This window comes from Triturus cristatus, chromosome 3_2, assembly GCF_964204655.1.
Source record: "Triturus cristatus chromosome 3_2, aTriCri1.1, whole genome shotgun sequence".
In the NCBI taxonomy this organism is placed as follows: Eukaryota; Metazoa; Chordata; class Amphibia; order Caudata; family Salamandridae; genus Triturus; species Triturus cristatus.
The window spans coordinates 667,750,305-667,771,567 of record NC_140584.1 but is presented as its reverse complement, the minus strand read 5'-3'; the positions used below and the strand labels follow the sequence as shown (position 1 = coordinate 667,771,567).

Below are 21,263 nucleotides of genomic sequence, written 5' to 3'. Positions count from 1 at the left end.
CTGTATGCATACAATATCAGGTTTCATTAACCGCAAATCAACGGCCACCCTTTGTCTTTTACTATTATTATTCAGGCCACAAACATTAAATGAACACACCCGTAGCCTAAAATCCCTCATTTTATCTGCCATATCATACAAGGTAACCTGCCAATATATACACCATAAAGTTAATATCAATAAAACAACTAAAAAATGTCCGGTATTTATCATCAAGGATTGAGTTTTTACCCCCCCATTCCCTTCACCCTTCCCCCCCAGCCCACACCCCTCACTCCATACTACCCTCGTGCCCCAGCGCCCCCCCCCCCTCCTCCCTCTCCTATTTTTGTAAGCAATAGGGCCCGTGGGCCTTATGATGGAAAGTGAGTTAGCGACCCTGTCTTCCCCCATCCTTCCCACCTCTTCCTGGCTTGCTTATAGTCAACAATATACATTTGCTATATTACATGGAGACATAACTTGTTTCCTTAACCTATAATACCAGACTCTAATACATCTTCATATGACCTCCATGTACCATAATTTCAAAGCCAGAATATAAAAAGAACCCTCAATACATAGCCAAAAATCCGCCTAAATAGACATCAGGTACTGTTTTGCTTGTGCCTCTGAGATAAAAAAAAAAGAGCGTTTGACCCTTAAAGATTACTTTTGAGTGTGGCAGGGTTTAACAAAAAAACTTGAACTCCCTTTCCCTGAAAGGGAGTGATCAACTGACACAACTGCCACCTTTTCTCCATCGTTTGATGACAATAGTCAGGTCTTAAAAAAATTGTGTACCCTTCCCCACCCTCTTTCCATCAGGTCGTGCAAGTTTATATATAGCCTGACGCGCCAGAAAATTGTTCAAGCAGATCAAAATTGCCCACGGTATTACGTCCGATTGTCCAGCTTTAACAGCCCGCTGTTTAAATGGGAATCTGTGTGCCCTTTGCACTTCATTTTCCCAATTCCACCCTGTCAGCTCGGGAAAGGCCTCTGTGAATAAATCCACCACAAACTTGCAGACATCCTACCCCTCAATCCCCCCAGGTACCCCTAAGATTCTGAGATTGTTCCTCCGAAACCTGTTCTCCAAGTCCACACGTTTAGATTGTATGTCGTCTCTATGCAAACTTATATCTTCTGTAACCGCCTTCTGTGCCACCATTTTATCCTCTAGTATAGAGATTCTTGCCACAGCCAACCTCTCAGTAAATTCATTACACGTTTTTGCAAACCGTCTGACTGTATTTTGAAGTTTGCGACATGCCGTATTGGTTTTTGCATTCTCCGTACGAGTCTCAAGCCTATGATCTGAGATACATTGATAAATTGACTCAAGAGAAATCTCATAGTCTGGCTTTTCTACTGGGCTCCCCTCGATTCGATCGCCGATTTTAACAGCTTCAGGGGTCGTTTCAGCTGAGGACGAAAGATCCCACATCAAATTCTTAGTTGCTTCTGGCCACTCCCCCTTCTCCTTATTAGGCCCCTCTTTATGTACCATAGTTACTTCCAAATTCTCCTCCTCAAAATTTGTGGTATTTAAGTCGCTGCCAGAGCTCATTACTGATCCCTACAAAGAAGCAGACTTAAGTCCTAATTCACCATTGTCATCATCTGATAAATCCGAATGATCTGACATAGAAAATAATTTCTCCCCTGAGTCACTCTCCCTGCTAATAGCTTCAGCATTTAGCCCAGTCTCAGCTTCTAATGGTCTGCTCTCCTCTTGATGCCCCATTATCGTCATACCTAAATCAGTTACTGCCGCTAATTCTCCTGAGTGTAAACCAGTGTCTATGACTCTGTTTGGTCTGTTCTTTCCGCTGTGCAATATCATTATCAACTTCTATTTCTTCTGTTACATTCTTAGAAAAATTCCTAGTTGTCTGCTTTTTTTTATTTGATGGTGAAAATATCTGGGGTATGTTTTTACCCCCTGCCTCTTGCACCAAACTCTCCGTACAAACTTCTGCTCCCTCCAGTGCCCCCTTTGCATTGCGGTCAGCAAAAGCCGCCCTATTCACTGCTTCGTTAACGATTTTGGTTTTCCCTCCACGACCCTTTTTAGGCGGCATATCGAGACCTGGCAACACTCAATAACTATTAACACTGCTCAGCCAGCACTGATCTCTAACACCGCTTTACGTCAAAGTTAAGCCGAGAATATGGCTCCCCTCAGCTGCCCCTGTGTCCAAGACCTCCACAGGTAAAACCGCTTTCAAGCTCCTCTGCTGGGGCTTAATCCCACTGCTGTTTACTTACGAAGCCTTCCTCGAAGTCCAGAGTCTATAATTCTCAGGCGCGTATAATAGCCTCTGCCTCCTTGCTGCTGCTGCCTTCGAGCACCACGCCACCCTGCTGCCTAAGCCGTTTCAGTGAGCCCGGTCGCAACACCAGTCTCAACACTTTTGAATTCCTCACTGCCTCTACTGCACGCCGTTGTACTCTTCCTGCAGCCCTGCCGCTGCTGCGCCGCTGCTGATTCCTCCAGCTCTACAGGTGTGCACCGCAGGTGAGCACGCCTTGCCGAGAAGTCCCACCCAGGTGTTTCTGCTGGATTACTTTTCGCCTCTTTTTCGTGCCTTCCGACAATTTTATTTTTAGCTTTTCCTGCCTGTTCGTTTTGTTGTTTTTCCTCCGTTTTTTCTCTGTTAGCTTTTCAGCCCATTAACCGCAAAATATCACGGGTGGAGGAAAACAGTCAGGGGCTCCTCACTCACAGGTCCAACCCGTGGACGCCATCTTGCCCCCATGGTGTTCCTCCTTTTCAAACTTGTGGTTTCAAACTTGTGAGAGGGGCAACACTGCCTCTGTTTCTGACTGGGCAAGCAATTCTGATCTTCTGCTATTAACCCCAACTCTGGCCTATAGTTTTTTATAAATAATGGAGATCCATGAAAACAAATCTTGTAGCCTAATCCTGTATGTCCTAATATTGCTAGAAGGGAGAGCCATTTAAGTGAATCGAACATTTTGGCTTTTAACTTCAAAAGTGCTGCTGGTTATTGAATCTATTTTTCCTTTAGTAGGCATCCCAATAGGTTTAGTATATTGCATCAGGAAGCTCTGTATCCAGATTGGTCTTCCTGAGTCAAGTTGTCTATGACCATATATGGACAATTAGCTAGGTCCTTTGTTAGGATTTTAATCCTTCACATTCAGCAAAGAGAGAGGCCTGTAAGGTGCACGCTCACAGGGGTTTTTCTAGTGAGAGCTACTTCTGATCAGTGAAAATCATTGTGAGCTACTGAAGTCTTGTGTATTGCTACCAGACACCCCCACACCCAGATTTATTGGCTTTAGGCCTAATGTTCATTGAGTCACATACTATGGTTTGAACAAAATACTTTGACTAGGGACACTATGACAGGGCTACAATGTGTCTCAGTGAGAGCGTGGTCGTTGGGAAAGTATCAACATGCGTGCGTATGAATGAGATATATTGTGACTGGGGGCCTGTGTCGTATGTACTTGTGGCACAGGACATACTTTTCACCATATGTGGCACGGTTACATGCTTAAACGCAAACATGCAAGTATTTTTTTTTTTAATTGGGAGAAATTTAAAGTGCAGAAAATTTTTCTTCACAAATGTTCATAATATGGAGAGTGTTTTGTGCACTTTAAATTTCTCCCACTTAAAATAATGGCTGTATTTTTCAGTTACAAATTATGCCTGGGCGTAGTTCGCGGAGTTATGCTACGCGAAACTCTGCGAAGTTACAAAAAAACTCTGCGAAGTTCCGCGTGTGGCGGAGTGCAGTGCGAACTGCAGTTTGTGCTGGCTTTCCTGCCGCTCGGGTAGAAATTCTACCCGAGCTGCAGCTTACGCTCCCGAACTTACCATTCGCGATCGAGAACTTACTGTTTGCGAGCGGGGAATTAACTGTGCTGCACATCGCGAAGCAGAGTTTTCTGCACTCCGTGAGCTCCGCTGAGTGCAGAAAACTCTGCAAACTCCGCGAACGGAACGAAGTTCACCGCCCAGGCCTATTTTAGATATAGAACCGTGTCTGCCAACCACTGAAAGCAAGAGGCCTGCTGTGTGTAAAGGTGACACTTTGAAATGGGAGAATAATAGACTGAAGAGTTAACCTTCTGTTTATATAGATTCCATAAGACTCATCATTTACATTTTCTTCCATTTCCAAGTGTCACATTTACAAACACCAGGCATCTTGCTCCCAGTGGTCTGTAGAAACACTAAGATATTTATAACAGAAAGAATACAGCCATTTGTTTAAATGGGAGTAATTTAAAGAGAAGAAAGTCTCTTCATTAAATATTAAGACGTAACTGGCTTATTTGAAAGTGGAAAAAGACATGACGACATAAAGTTTTATAGATATATTTTTTCTTTGTTTTTAATTCTGCCATTTAAACTAATTACTGTATTTTTCAGTTACTAATATGCCACAATGTCTACTGGCCACTAGGAGCAATAGGCCTGCTGTTTGACACTTTGAAATGGAAGAAAATGAAAACGGAGAATTAACTTAATCATTTAGGTTACTTCTCATTTAAATTTTCTCCCACTTAAAAGCATTCAGAAACATCTTGTTCTCAGCTCCATTATTGAGTTTACAAACACTTTTATTTGGTTAAATACCTCAGTGTTTCAGTTTCTCGCCTCTGTCTAGCCTGGTCATAAATCTGATTGAGCACTGCTCATTTTCAGGCCTAGCTATCTGCAGCCTGATGCTAATAATGTAAAATAAACGTAGCTTTTCGTTAACTTTATAAGGAAAATGTGACCCTCTGCTTATTTAAAAATGAACTGGGGGCTGTGAACTACTCTGAAGGTGTCTGTGAGCTACTGGTTGCTCACGATTGACCGGTTGGAGACAACTGGTCTATAAAGATCCTATCTTCCAGCATCGAATTATCTTCTGTTGTCATTTGGTTATCTAGGTGAACTGCAAGTGCATGTCTTAATTGTATGCATCTGTGTTTCTTAAATTTGCCAAGTTGTACTTTTGTTTAAGGACTTCTTTGGAAATAGGTTCTCCATCTTAAGAAACATCCCCAGTTTGCTGATTCTAGTGCAGTCCCACTTTTGGAATCTGTGAAGTGCTCCCACCTCCCTCAGACTATCACTGTGATAACAAGGTGTCTTTTGTCAGCACATCTAAGAATGTGTGCCTAAGAATGTATTTTCCTCCCTCCACATCTTGGCCTGTAGAGAGCTGCAATGCGCCCCCTCAAACCCATGGTTGTCTATCGAGCCTGAAAGTGGGCTTTTTTGTGGAGAGAATACCTAATCACGGTCAGATGGGTGGCCCAGATGTTTTTTTGTATGCCTGGCAAGGGTATTCCCCTGTCATATGGCCCATTTGTAAGCTTATGTACCAATCGTGAAAGTTTCCACCCCCACAGGAACGACCTAATATCCGCTTCCAATTTTCTCCCCAAAATTTGCAGGGACAGAATGAGGAGTGTTTTGAAGGGCATAAAGAAACTTGGGTAGCACTATCATTTTAAACATGATAGCTCAGCCCAATAGCGATTACAGGAACCATCTCAAATTGCTTGTCTTCCCTAAACGTATCTAGCAGAGCTTATAAGTTTCTCTTAATTTATCTCACCAGTTCCCATGTTACATATATTCCTATGGATTTAAAACCCTCTGGCGAAACTTTATGGTCAACGCAACGATCTTCCCAACATCCTACCCATCAAGGAGAACAGTACCTAGCTTTCCAAATACCATAAATACCTTTAGAAGTCTGCAAGCCAGTAATTTTGGTCCAGCCATGTATAATAGCACATTGTCCGCATATACAGATATTCTTTCGTCTCATGCGCTGTCGCACCAGTGGATCTTTCATGACCCAACATGCCATTGACTCCAATGCAAATGCAAATATTTTATGGAGGGCACAAAACCTCCTTGTTCCCAGGTGGTGGTCATTTTTACTCTTGCCATTGGCTCCTTCTATAGCAGTTTCACCCACGTCATGAAGTTAGGTTCAAACCCAATTCTTCCAGTACCTATAACATGAAGGGCCGTTTAAGGGTGTCAAAGGCTTTGGACTCTCCTAGCAATAGGATTATAGTTGGTTCTATGAATTTTTTGGCATACTCCATGCACCTGTAACTCGCAGAGTCGTCTTAGATTGAATCTCATGCTCCTGTTGGGCATAAAGCCCAATTGATCCTGGTGTGTACGGATGTGCCAACAACTTTCCACAAATGAGTGGCCAGTACTTTTACCAATATTTTAATCTTTACATTGTAAAAGGGTATTGGCCTATAGGAGGCGCATCAGTCCAGAGTCTTACCATCTTTCAGCATTGACCCTATAGTCGCTAGTCTTTGGTCATTAAGTAAACGCCCCTTAGTGACTGACGGCATAAGCATATTAAAGATATGGTGTATAAGTTCCTTGCCATTCCCTTGAACAATTCTGTTTGGTGGCCATTAATCCCCGTGGCCTTCCCCGATTGTTGATCATTGACTGCTGTATAATCTCATGAGGTGTAGTATTGCCTTGGTTTAGAGTTTCCCTTTCTTCCTGGGAGAGTTTGGGTTTTTAGGTGTATCCTAGGAAGTTTGTTTCTCCCTCCTACATTTTTTCCATGCTTTACGAAGAAGTACTCTTATAATGTTACTACAAGCATTATATTATCTTGAACTCTTTTCCATGTCGGAGTCATCAACACATGCATCTGTATCCTCTCTCGCTCCCTCTTTCACAGCCATGCAGGTAGCTTCCCAACTTTGTTACTAACTTCATATAGTTTTTTCTTGGGGGCTAGGAAGTAACTGTGCACCTCATTTGTAACTAGGGTTTGGTATTCCTGTTGCATTAGCCTCCACTTGGGACCCAGGACCTCAACATCGGTGAGCATGAACTCCTTTTCTAACTTTAGGATTTCAGACTCGAGCACCCCTGCTTTTTCCCTCCTCTTTTTTTCCTGCGCGAATGGGATTGCTTGGACCCTAATAAGTTTTATAGGCCTCCCATTTTCTTATATGGTTCTGAACTGTATTTGTTTTTCATCAAACTGATGGTCAGCGTAGATATGTTTTTTTTTTTATCCCGTTTTTTAACCTTAAGAAACCATGTGTCGGAAGGCTCAGCCTAAGTTTACTCTAGCTTCCTATCCTATACATTTTACCCATAGTGGTGTATGATTCTATATTCCCTTCACAAGAAATCTGCCTCTGCAAAATTTTCCTGTGTGACTAGTCTGTGCGTAAAAAATTATCGTGGGCCCCGGAGTAAAAGGTATACTGTCTTTCTCTTGAGTACTCTCACATATCTACAAAGCCCACAGCATTTACTAAGTTGATGAGGGTTAAGTGCCTTTTCCCATTCTTGACGTCTTGCCAGCCAAGATCATCTTTTACTATCAGGTTTAAGTCACCTTCTTATAAAAAGGTGCCTTCTTGCATGTGCAGAATAGTCACCCTTTTTTCCCTAGTACCTGTAACTGTAACGTGCGTGGTAGATGCACTGAACAAATGTTGAGACCTTCCACTTTAGTGCCATAGATCACCCCTGTTCATCAATACATTTTTATCCTGTCATAAAGGGGACCAATTTGTTAATGAGGATGTCTGCCCCTTCTTTGAATCCAATGTGAATCTCGATTTAGCTAACTCTTTTCCCGCCCCCCCCCCCCCCCCTCTCCCTCTCTCCAGGGCTTTGCAATTATTTCCCTTTAAGTGGGTCTCTTGTAACATGACTAATACTGGGGCATGCCTGTTACGGTATTGGATGACCACACCATTTTTTTATTAACTCCACATGCCATTAATATTCCAGGATAGTGCACTTTTGTGTCTTCATGGTGGGTTCTCTGGGTCTTTTGGGCAATGTGTGCTTATATTTAATTATTCCTGGTCCATGAACTGCTCCCTTGAAAGAGTCTGGAGCCTATGACACCTACTGACATGAAGATACCAATCAATCTTAACTACTAGTGCCATTAAACCCAATTCACCTCCTCCTACCCTACCTCCCTGTGATGCAGTCTTCCAACTGCCTGCCTCCCAAATTTGCAGTGTCTCCCCACCCTTACACTCTATATAGGCCTGTACAGCAAACAACAATTGTTGTAGTAGCTAGTCTTGACTTCCCTGGTACCTCACACCATCCATGCCCTCCAAAAAGGGGTATTGAAAAGAAGGGGTAAGGTAATTCATATTGGCATTCCCAGGAAACACCTTAGTGCGTACTCCACTAAGGGCTTGTATAACTAGTCTATTGTTCGTCCTCCCTTTCGGTCTGTAGGTTGCATGTCCTTTCTTGCTCTGCCTCTCACTCCTACTATAATTTGCTTTTTTCCCCTCTGGGTTTTTCCCATTTAGTCACAATCCGAGTATCTTTTACCCTTCAAGGCAAGTCAGTTCTCCTGTCTCTGGGTGCTGTCGACACCATTGTCTCAGATATCAGGATCTTTCAATATTTCACTAGGTTCTTTCCAGAGTCTTGCTGCTATGTACCAAAGCTCCTACACTATCATATGTTCACCAGCATCTTGATCAACATTGCGTCTTTGTTTTTGCCTTTTGGTCTTGGTTTTCTATCAACTGTGTGCCACCCCTCTATACCCCATAAGTTTCATATGATGACCTTTTTTCTCTTCTAAGATGACTAGGAGCTTTGCTAGGAACAGCATCATGTATTTGAATTCCCTGCTCACGTAGTCTCTTGTTGACCTCAAGGAAAGATCCTGATGGTAGTGCTTTTGTACTGGTGTCAAGATGCAGTGGCAAAGAAAAGCCACCTACAATGGTCATTCAAAAAAAGGTTTACACATTTTCATTTGAAGAGGAAGCTTGGTTTGTCCTGTTCACCACTACAAGATGGTTTCCACCTTTATAAACTCACTACGTAGTCTGAAGACCTTGGTCTGCTGTTGTGTAGTTGTCACTAATCAGTAGCAATTGCATGTTTGCGGACGACATAAACTTAGAATGTTGCTAGACTGATTTAATGCACCCCTGTAGGATATGTTGCCCCTTGCACCAGCTAGTCGCACTGCCACTGTTAGCCCCCACTAAACCTGAACAGGGAGCGAACAGTTCTGGCAACCACTGAACATGACAACTCTGTTCCCTGAGGAACCGTGGTGACAGACTTCAAACTTTTACACAGTCACTTGTGCTTTCTTTTGCTCAGAGAAATATGCAAAGAATACACAGAGGGAGTTTTCAATATTTATTGAACCCTAGTGATTCTTTTGTAGAATATGTGAGCGGCGATGATAAATAGACAGAAGCAGGTAAAAGTTATGATAGTCAACACAGAGAATAAAACAGAGTTCCACAATTATGTTACGACAGGTTATATATGGATACATATAAAGATTTTAACAATCGAGTGTACCCCTACGATGCAAACGCTATCCTACATGCTTAGGGTGTGAATGTATGTTCTGCCAAGAAAACCCCCTTATGGGTGATCTAACTCCTTTACCTGGTGGGTAAGTGTGTATGACCCCGTCCTGGTCATGAACAGGACACCCCTCACAGAGATATCAGTCAGCTACTAGGCGAAAGCTTCAGCACCAAGGGACCGCTCGAGATCAGCAGAAGTGTCTTCTTTACTTTTATGATCTATATTTTAAATGGATCGAATAAAGATGAATTGAAATTGAAGTTTCTCCTCTGATTATACTAGGAAACAAAAGACTATACAAAGAAAATGGCATCCTTGCCTCAAGCCGAGATTGTAATCGGGCAAACATTGTGTTCTACAGATAGGTGTGTCGCTATGTGGATGTAATAATAAATACACTTGTATTACGCATGTGAGAAGCCTTGCACCTAATGCCAAGACAGTGTGATAGTATTCTCGCAAAGTGTTCCGTGTCAGCAAGGTCGGTGTTTCTACAAAACTAGTCGAAGCATCATGAATTTAAATGTGTGTCAAACGTCATGTGGCAAAGAGAAGGCAGCTTTAGGAAAAGGGATCATGTACATGTAAACGCCACTAATTCCTACAGCAAGCTGTAGCTGTAGCTTGCTGTATACTCACCCAGGCTCTAAGGGACACTGGGTTACCCAATATCATACACTAATTCCTACAGGGCCCAACTTGGGCACATGGCACTGCAAAAACTACAGTACCCACTGTCCTCAACCACAGGTGTGCAAAAGTCTCTGGTCTTCTCCATGCCAGATGATTGTGACCATACCAGTGCATTACAGGCACCAGCAATTTCTCGCTCATTGTCTGATCAAAGTAGGGAGGGATTGCAGCACTGATCCTGAGGTAGTTACAGTTTCATCTCACACCTTCTGTTAGTGCCGCTGTGCCTCAATACCAGCAGAGGAGGGTTTGCAGCATTGATCCAGAGGTAGTCATGCTTTCGCCTCTCACCCCTTCTGTTTGAGCCGCTGTGCTGCAATACCAGCATGTAATTTTTTTTTTTTTTTTGCAGTTAGGATACCAAAAGAATTGTCTGCATATTTATTTTTATGGCCTAGGGATTTTCCTAATTTCTTTGCTAATGTTCATAATGTCCAGTGCATATCATTAACCTTACTAAGCAGTAATGATCCTAAATAGGACTTTCAGATTCTTTGAGCTTATTGGGTGCTGTTTATAGGTTTAAATAAACGAAACGGCTAACGAATGATGATATACAAATGTCCTTCCTTTTGTTATTCTATTTTTCTTATTTGTTGTGCACGGTAAATTAACAGGCAAATTGAAAGCTAACTAATAAAATCTCAAATGTTTAGGGGTTCTAGTTTCTGTAATTGAGAACTCTTCCATCTACTGTCATTTTAGTAATTTCTGCAAGCTATTGGAGAGGTCATTATCTTAATTCTTTCCCTTCTGATTAATGTTTTCGCAGGATGCAACAGTGATTCCGCACCTCATGTCGTTACTCAGCCGGTCACGGTGTACGCAGGAGTATATTTGTCACATCTACTCTCACTGCTGCAAGGTATGGGATAAGCTGTAGCAAAAACTTTCTGTGTAAATCTTAGTCTAAGTCCACTGTTGCTCTTACAGGTAACTGCACAGTCAGCACCCTGTGTTTACAGTAGTTAAATCTTTGTGTAGGTTTTTGATGTCTAAATGTTCGAGCTATACCTTTCAGATGTAGCTCACCATTCATTCGGTACCTAAGAGATTACATGTGGGCTAAGAACAATTTTTTTGTCTCCTTGACTCCAAAGATCTAATTTAAGCAATATGGTTAACTTTTGGAGGTGTGGTGTCCTGCCACAAGTAAGATTGAAAGCGATAGTTTAGGTACATTTGATTTCTTTCTGTGCACTAGAGATGAAGAGTTACCTGGCAACAGCTGGAGTGGACGTGTCTGAAAGTTGTTTAGTTCCTTCTTAGTAGCCAGCAATGTGTGCATTGTCAGCTGCAGGCAAACTCTGTTTTCTTTGGTACTGATGGATGTACTTTGACAAGTTATAGCGGGGGCCATCTCCTTGGACTGAATTGACATTGCAATTCTAGAGAAAAGGGCTGGAGTAGCTGCATTGTGGTGTCCTGTGACAGTTGACAGATGGCCTGGTGTGCATGAGTATGATGTGTCTAACTGCGACCAAGTTTCCTTTATTAATTTGTGCTATGCTAAACCTCTACTGAAGGCCCATGACAAAGTGTTTACGGCATGCTGGCACAAGAGTTTGATAAATAAGAAGAATGCAAGCTGTTCACTTACCAAAGAATGGAGAATTAAACCTCTTCAATTTTGCATATCAAAAGTGTTTGGTTTTTGTCCCTTGGCCATTTGACAGAGCCCCCTAGTGCTGCTCAGCCAGCAAGAGTAACAATTCACCAGGGAATGATGATCTTCCAGAATTGTTAGCAGATCTAAATTGTTTTTTAGAACTCGCCTGATCCAGCGCATGCGCTGGTCTGGCGAGACTTATTGAGAGGGCTCCAAAGAGTGCTACCAGGCCAGCCTAGAGCTACAGTGCATGTGCGCGGGCGCCGTGCTTGACCACGATTACTTTAACTTTCGCGGCCGTATGGCCGCTTTGATGTTTGATCGCGACCACTTTCGGGGCAGCAGGGCCACTTGGCATAGCCAATAGGTCTTGCTTTTGGGACCTTATAAGTATTTAATTATGCAACTGTTGCATGGTTAAACACTTAAAATGTCCCAAAGGCGAGACCTATTGGCTATGCCAGTGCTTGTTGTTTGCTCTGTTTGGAATGCTATTCAGCTTTCAAAGTGCTGGGATGCAGCGGTGTTCTTTATGTCCACGATGCCACAGCCATGGAAATGCTGGTGCACAGAAAGTCAGTCGTCGTTCATTGCCTTGCACATCAATATTTTACTTTAGCTCAGTATATCAGGTTAGCAGCGTGGTTCTACTGTCATTCAACGGAGCCTGTAACGTGCATCACCTTTTGGACTCCACTGGAATGGCTGCATCTGGTGATAAACATTGACATATCCTCTTGTGGCTTTTTAGTGGGGTTTAATTTTATCCTTTCAAATGTTTTTGATGAGTTGAAATCCTTAATGTTGTAGTTTTTATAACTATTGCCTCAGCTTACATATGTTAGCCCGTTGCTTGTTCTATCAGTTTAAGATCCTTCTTTAGTTTTTCACAGAGATAGCTGTCTTCCAAACACACTAGTATTCTTGTATTGTTTTTTCAAATTCTTTGATCGCTTGTCTTTCGTTTATTTTTGTTTGCACAGATTTAAGGATGTCCTCATTTTTTTTCTTTCTTGAATTTAAAAGAGTGGTTTGTTTCTTATGCAAACATCTGTCATTAGGATGATGAATCAGTTTTTTGTCATCTACACGTCCCGGGATAGATAAAGGTCATTCGGTCTCCAAGGAAACTGTTCTGGTGACAGCTCTTTTATATTGCAGTTTAATATGGTTAGCCAATATTTCACTCACTAGCACTGGAGAGGATCATTTCCATTAGGGCAGTACTGTTGATATGACACCTTCGGGTGGGCTCCTGGGCCCTGATATTTGTTGAACAGCTGCATGTTTTGCGAGAGCTATGGGTTAGAGTTAGACCATGGGGACACTCGAACGTATTCCAAGGGGCCGCAAAGTGTTGGCTGTGGTGAGCAGAATGGGAGTGGGGCTTTGTGGGTGGGTAAATGTTGCCGGATACTTAATTAGAATGATTTGCTTAAGTTCAGTTAGCTTGTAATTAAAATCCTCACGATTTTTTATTATCGTTCTGAATGTTAGTGCGCAGTAAAGTAAATAGCAGCGTAGTGCTGCAGTTAACCTGGGGCCCGGCCCAATGTAAAGGCCAGGGGGGCCGCACTTTGAGTATCACAGGCTTAGACTCTTATCACAAAGCAAATGCCAAATTGTGCAGACGTTTAAGAAACCGTTTCCGCTAAAATATGCAGTGGAAATCTCATTCTCCAAATTTTGGCAAAAGAAAACAAAATAGTGGAATTTACCCAAGAGATGGGATTCTCTGAAACATAAGGGAGCGACCCTGTTAAGAGAAAAAACTGATCTCTATATCCAGTTCTGCATAGCAAGCAATGACCAGCAATAGGCACTCAAGAATGTTGCCATGTGTGATGATGTTTGCTTTGATTTGGAAATGTAATGTGACATTAAAGAAAAAAAAGTGACACAAAAAACGTAGGCTCTCCCCAAAGTTGAATTTTCATCACATTCCACTTGTGTCGTAAGTTCATTTCTTTTCTGGTTAATTTACTGGTTGTTAGTGGATGCCATATGCTTACAATGCTTATAACTTCAAGGGGCTTGCACATGAGGCCGCCTTTGTGCTGTGGAATGTAACATTTTACTCTCAAAAGAATAATGCTTTGGAATTCTTTATGGTGTAAGACAGGAGCGTGAAAATTACAGTTAAGTTGAAGATGTAACATGCAAGATAACAAAATATACCAATTAGTGAATTTCAAATTTCTTTGTAATGTATACTGCAGCATCAGGTATTGCCATTTGTTTGCTATTAGGTGACTTTTGTGAAGGGCCAATGCCCACGGTAGGTTGATAGACTTTCAAACACCATGTGCGTGAATTTTTATAGCTGGAAAGGAAAGACAACTACAAAGCGGAACAGATGTACTTTTGTTAATATGAGACATACAAGCAGATTCCGATTGAATATGCAAAGGGGTCTGTTTTGCATCTGCGGGATGTGGATGCCTCAGGCTGTCAGAACTGCCATATGTGGTAGTTTTATTTAAAGTAGCGGACCGAAGTCTTTCGAAATGCTAACCATGTTAACTTTAATGAGGTTGGAAAACGGGTTCTAATTGAGAGATTTGCTTTGTTATTTCCACTTTTAGCGGTGCTAGATTCTACCAGCTCTGTTTTTTTTCTCCAAAATTCGTAATTTGGCGACTCCCAGCTTTGTTGCGACTGTGGATAAAGTACTGGCTGCTGGAAGTTTTCTGTATTTGTATGTGTAGTGTTAGTCTTATGTTCCATAGGTGCATGTAGTTGTGAGAAGGCCTCTAGTGGGCCAACAAGTCTCTATTCTAATGCAAACTGTCTCTCAATGGTTCACACAGCGAGATCTGGAGGCATGCAACAATCATGTTACAGGAGCCTTCTAATGTCATATTATTGCCTGATGTTGTCCCTGCTGCCTTGGTTTATGAATACTGCCTACAGTCTCATGTTAATACCACAATGTTGCTATATTTGCCAATTCCTTGGATTATGCATGTGTTTTTTCTTTTAGGCTCCCGATCATCAGACAATTTTATTTAACCATGGGGCAGTTCAGAATATCGCTCATCTGCTCACATCAGCTTCCTACAAAGTAAGATGTTAACTTGTATTGTTAATATTGATAAAATCAGTCCTCATTGGTTACTTGTCTCCAGATTCAATGCTAACGATGTGATAAGTACCCTGTTATGTTAACATTCATTTTTGTAGCCTTCTATGACTAGATGGTTTCTAAGCGCTCAAATCATAAAGGAGAATTGATCAAAGTAATCGCCATGTTAAAATGTCTTTTTAGTTCGCGCCCCGGTCTGATCAAGTTAAACAACTGTAGAAATAATTGCACATCTAACCATATTAAAAGTATAAATGTGCATAATATGTCTAGTATTTTACTTTTGCGGTCCTAAAATCCTTCTTACACAGTAACAGCATTGTCTGTACATTCTACATGTATTTGGATCTAAACTGTTGTATTCTCCTCACCTTGCTGCGCATAGGTTTTCTCGCTCTTCAGCAGTATGTGCTACCCTCAAGTGGGACCACCGGTAATTAAGACTTTTCCTTACATCCATTGCTGTTATGTCCCCTAATTCTAAAATTAAGTCTTACTCTCTGGACTCTATGTACCATTGCCCGTAGTCTAGGGGGTTTCAGTACCATAAGTGAAAGGACCTCAGAAGCTTATTGTAATTTTGTTCTAGAAGTTTTCCCCAGGAAATTATATGTTCGAGGCATATGAGCTGTAGATCGTATACTTGTGCATAGATCGCCATCTGGTGTTGGGCTCGGATGGTTGCACTTTGTTTTTGTCTTGGAAGAAGTCTTTTGTAGTCACGAGGTAGGGTGACTCCTCCTTAGGACGATAGTGTGCATGGGCATCGACTCCATCTCCAGATTGTTTTTTTTCCTCCAGCGGGTTCGGATGTAATATGCTGCGCCCCGGGTCGATTTCGAACACCCCTTCGACACGCCGTTCCTCTCCACTCGACGGTATTGTCTTGATCGCGTTTCCCTTTCGACGCGCATCTTTAAAACAAACTTCTTGAACTCGATCTTCGACGTGGGCCATTGGGCCTATTCGCGCCGACCACACCTGCAGTCAATGGAAAGGACTGCTTTAAAAAAATGCCTTGGGTATGGTGCTAAGTTTCCACACACGGACTTGCACGAGGTTTGTAATCTCTGCCTCTACCCGGAGCACAAAGACAAAAACTGCAAAGCCTGTGCATCTTTCAGGTCGAAGAAAACCATCCTTGATCGTCGGGCTCGACGTCACGAAATTTCTCGCGGAAGCAGCTCGATTTTCCGGACATCTTCGGAGCAGATCCCAATGTCCAGCCGGAGCAACAAGGTGATGAAGAAGACATCTCCGTCTCCGAGACCGACGGCTCCGACGTCGAAGAGGAGACAGTTACCCCAGTTCAGCGGTCCGTGAGTACCGAAACCCCACTCCCAAAAACCAAACCTAAGGCTCTGGTAACACCCTCGCCCTTGGGCTCGGGTCGACACTGGCAACATGTTTCAGACGCCCCGCCCTCGGCCCTAGCAATGAAACCTAAAGATAAGCCTTCTGGCTCGGACTCGAGCCAATCCCATTCCGGTGCCGAAAAGTCACCTTCGACACTGAAGCACCAGACCAAAGACATGCCATGCACTTCTTCGTCGACGTCAAAGACAGCTTCGACGCCGAAGCCCTCGGCGTCGAAACATACCAAAGAAAAACATTCGGAACCAAAAAGATCTACGGAGCCTAAAGCTGCTTTGGAAGCCAAAAAATCATCGGAGCCGAAAAAAGTCTCGGAGCCACAAAAATTAAAGGAGTCCAAGACCCCACAGAAAGCCTCAGAGACTCGTACCAAAGAACATTCTGACCAAAAATCTTCAGCACCGAAGAAATACATTTTACCCACACCCAATTTTTCGAATCCAAAACAAAAAACTCTTGGCAAAGTCTGGCAAAGTCGTCGCTAAGCCTCCAAAAAAGACAAAACTGGACACTTCAGAGGAATCTGAAATACCCTTGAAAGGAAAGGAGATGAGTACTAACACCTCCCCACCTCCTTCTCCTCCTCCAGTTCATCCAGATCTTCTAATTTCTCCACCACACTCCCCACAACCTATTTTTTCACCTCAAACATCGGATACTGAGGAAGATCATACCAATAGTGGTGGGAATACCATCCCACACGACGTAGACCCTTGGGATGATTTCAATACAGATCCCGACCTACATAATGACCCAAACCTCTATACATCTAGGCCATCACCACCAGATGACAACATTGGGTTCGCGCAACTAATCAATAGAGCTGCCCATTACCATGGGGTACAGATACATTCTGATCCCTTAGTGGAAGATTTTTACTTGAAACCTTTGCACCCTCACAAAAGTCCATGCAAACCTTGCCAATGTTAAAAGGCATGCTCAAGCATGCCCCAGACGTTTTTAAGGACCCTGTCAGAGCCAGGATTCTCAATACCAGGATAAATAAAAAGTATAAGGAAGCTCCCAATGACCCAATTTAAATTAAAGGTCAGGTCCCTTTGCATTCACTTGTGGTGTCTAATGCACGCAAGAGGGCAAACTCACAGAGAACAGGCTACCCCCCGCCTCCTGATAAGGAGTTAAAATTAATAGACGCATCTGGTAAACGTATTGCGTCACAGGCTGCAAATCATTGGCGGATTGCCAATGTCCAAGCTTTATTGGCCAGGTACGACAGGGCTGACTATGACGAGCTTGAAAATCTCATTCAACACCTTCCTGATTAGTACAAACAAAAGGCCAACGACCTTGTACAAGAGGGGAAATTGATCACAAACACCTCAATTAAATGTGCGCTCGTCGCAGCTGATACTGCATCTCGCGCCATTAATACTAGCGTTTTGTTGCGCAGGCACACTTGGCTCCGGGTCTCCGGATTCAAACAGGAGGTGCAATCTGCTATTCTAAATCAGCCCTTCGATCAAGAGCATCTTTTCGGGCCCTCAGTTGACACATCTTTAGAAAAAATGAAAAAAGATACGGAAACTGCTAAGTCAATGGGGGCCTTACAATTCCCTTCCTCGAGAGGCTCTTTTCGCCGCTCCTTCTACAGAGCTGGCTCCAAAATCATTGGCTCAGAACATCCCTCTTCGTCCTATAAGAGCCCCACTCAAACGTCCTCCAAAGGATACTTTCACCGAGGCTACAGAGGCAACAATGGTAAGGGAAGAGGTCGCGGCAGCAATAAAACACGCAATAGAACCCGTCCCCTTGCCTCACCAAGGCACAGGGGTTTACTCCCTCTATTTCCTAATTCCAAAAAAGGAAGGCTCTCTCAGGCCCATATAGGACCTCAGAACGCTCAACCTCTACATTCAATCGGATCACTTCCACATGGTTACTCTCCAACAGGTCCTCCCACTGCTTCAGCAGGGCGACTTTCTCTCCACTCTGGATTTAAAGGGCGCCTACTTTCATATTCCCATTCATCCCGCTCACAGGAAATATCTCAGGCTCATGGTAGATGGTCAACACTACCAATTCAAGGTCCTCCCATTCGGGGTTACTACAGCACCCTGAGTCTTCAGCAAATGCCTCACAGTAGGTGCAGCCCACTTAAGAAGACAGCACATTCATGTCTTCCCTTATCTGGACGACTGGCTCATAAAAGCCAAGTCACACAGCAACTGTGTGCTACATAAAACAATCCAACTTATTCATGACTTGGGTTCAAGGTAAACCTCACCAAATCCCACCTCCAATAGTCCAACATACAACAATATCTAGGGGCTACAATAGGCACTTCAAAAGCTTTAGCATACCCCAACCCAGTCAGGATAAGCACCATACAAGCTCTAATAGCAAAATTTCAGCCTCAACACTCAATACCAGGGCGAGTGTTCATGCAGCTAATCGGGATGATGGCCTCTTGCATTCTCATCGTCCCTTATGCAAGACTGCAAATGCGTCCCTTACAGGAGTGTTTGGCACGTCAGTGGAACCACGCTCAAGGTCAGCTAACAGATCTGGTGTTGGTAGACGACAGCACCCATCGCTCTCTGCAGTGGTGGAACACACAAAACCTTTCCAAAGGGCGGCCGTTCCTGGACCCGGTTACACAGATAGTGCTAACAGCAGACGCATCGCTCACCGGCTGGAGAACTCCTCTTCAAACCGATACCATTCAGGGCATATGGACCCCTCAACAAAAACAATTCCACATAGATTACCTGGAATTGTTGGCAATCTTCCTAGCGTTAAAATCTTTTCAACTCCACCTCGTAAACAAAGCTGTCCTAGTCCGTACAGACATTACAGCAGTGTATTACATACAAAAACAGGGGGGGGGGGGAACACTCTCTCCAGCTTTCACACCTAGCTTAAGGCATATGGAGACGGGCCATTCCTCAAAACATATATCTCCTAGCAGAACACCTCCCAGGAGTACACAATCAAATTGCAGATCTACTCAGTCGGTAGACACAGCAGATCCACAAATGGGAACTTCATCCTCAAGTTCTGCTTCCATTCTTTCAAATGTTGGGCCACCCAGAATTAGACCGGTTTGCCACACACCAAAACGCAAAATGCCCAAGCTTCGCATCCAGGTATCCACACCCATTGTCCAAAGGCAATGCGCTATGGATGAACTGGTCAGGCAAATTAGCTTACGCTTTTCCGCCTCTCCCACTCATTCCCCTTGTGGTTCAGAAACTCAAACAGCATTCCTTCACAATGATCTTCATTGCTCCAACATGGGCCCGACAATCATGGTTCACAACCCTCTTGGAACTATCAGTAGTTCCTCATCAAAGCTACGCCTCTCACCCAAGCTTCTCACTCAGAACCATGGAGAGATAAGGCATCCAGATCCCAGTCAACTCAACCTTGCGATCTGGTTCCTGAAGTCTTAGAGTTTGGCTACCTTAATCTCCCGCCAGACTGCATGAACATCATCAAAGAGGCTAGACGTCCTACCACTAGAGCTTGCTATGCCGCAAAGTGGAAAAGATTTGTAATTTACTGTACAAATAACAAAATCAACCCACTAGATGCTTCTATTCAAGACATCATCTGTTAACCTTTTGCATCTACAACGATGTAACCTAGCATATACATCTATCAGACTACATCTCGCGGCAATAGCAGCCTATCTCCAAAACATACAACACTTGTCTTTGTTTAGGGTACCACCTATCAAGGCATTTATGGAAGCACTTCAAAGAATAATTCCACCTAGAGTTCACCCTCTCCAGTATGGAACCTAAATGTGTTACTTACCAGACTTATGGGTCCCCCATTTGAGCCTATGCATAAATGTGAATTACAATTTCTCACCTGGAAAGTAGCTTTCCTGGTTGCGATCACCTCTCTCAGAAGAGTCAGTGAACTTCAGGCATTAACCATACAAGAACCATTTCTCCAAATCCATCATAACAAACTGGTTCTTAGTACTAACCCAAAATGTCTACCTAAAGTTATATCTGCCTTCCACCTTAACCAGTCTGTAGAACTCCCAGTGTCTTTCCCCCTACCAGACTCAGTAGCAGAAAGGGCTCTTCACACGTTTGACGTAAAAACAGACATACTTTACTACATTGAAAGAACAAAATCCTTTAGAATGACTAACCAACTTTTTGGGGCTTTCTTCCCACCTCATAAAGGCAATCCTATCTCAAAAACAGGGATTGCAAGGTGGATTGTTAAATGCATCCAAATATGCAATCCTTAAGCCAACCGCACCTTAACCATTCCTCTTAAGGCTCACTCCACACGTAAACTCTGGGCATCTATGGCATTCTTAGGGAACATTCCCCTAGATGACTTCTGCAAAACAGCAACTTGGTCTGCACCACACTTGTTCACAAAACACTATTGTGTAGATGTACAAGCAAAACAACAAGCTTGAGTGGGCCAGGCTGCATTATGAGCACATTTTTAAACCACTGCAACAGATACAGGTAGCCATTGCTAAGGAGGTAACTACTGTATATTCTATGCACAAGTATACGATCTACAGTTCATATGCCTTGAACGGAAAATGCTACTTACCAGTATGCATCTGTTCTTGGCATGTAGAGCTGTAGCTTCGTATACGCCCACGCGCCTCCCCAGATGCCTCTATCTGTTCCAGTACTATCTTACTTAGATACATTACACATGGACATCCTTTTCTATTTCTTACTAAATCCATCATAACCCTGAATGGCAAAACAATCTGGAGATGGAGTCGATGCCCATGCGCACTATCGTCCTAAGGAGGAGTCACATACCTCCTGACTACAAAAGACTTCTTCCAAGACAAAAACAAAGTGCAAACATCCGAGCCCAACACCAGATGGCGATCTATGCACAAGTATACAAATCTACAGCTCTACATGCCAAGAACAGATGCATACTGGTAAGTAGCATTTTTCTTTGCCCACTTTTCAAACATTAGTCCATTCATGTTAACACAACAACTTCTAATGCTAAATTAACGGCTGCTTTTCTGCCATCTGAAACAGAGATGGTCTTATTTTGGTGCTCTAGGTCCGATTGCATGGATATTACTAGAGTGGACCCTGGGGCAGGAATTGATAAGCTGCTGCTCTTTTTGTTACTCTGTGAAAGAGTGCTCCTGCTTCCATTTTTGTTCATGGTTTGTGCCACCACTGAAGAGA

General features: G+C 43.1%; 1 protein-coding gene across 7 annotated transcripts in view; it reads left to right on the top strand.

Annotated features, from left to right (window-relative positions):
* ARMC8 (armadillo repeat containing 8) overlaps nt 1-21,263 on the top strand; it is an 811,657-nt gene that overhangs the window by 176,750 nt on the left and 613,644 nt on the right. For all 7 annotated transcript variants that reach the window (XM_085648657.1, XM_085648654.1, XM_085648653.1 and 4 more), the window contains exons 6-7: nt 10,806-10,898; nt 14,626-14,706. In XM_085648657.1, the coding sequence (XP_085504783.1) occupies nt 10,806-10,898; nt 14,626-14,706 (174 nt within the window). The remainder of the gene's footprint in view (nt 1-10,805; nt 10,899-14,625; nt 14,707-21,263) is intronic.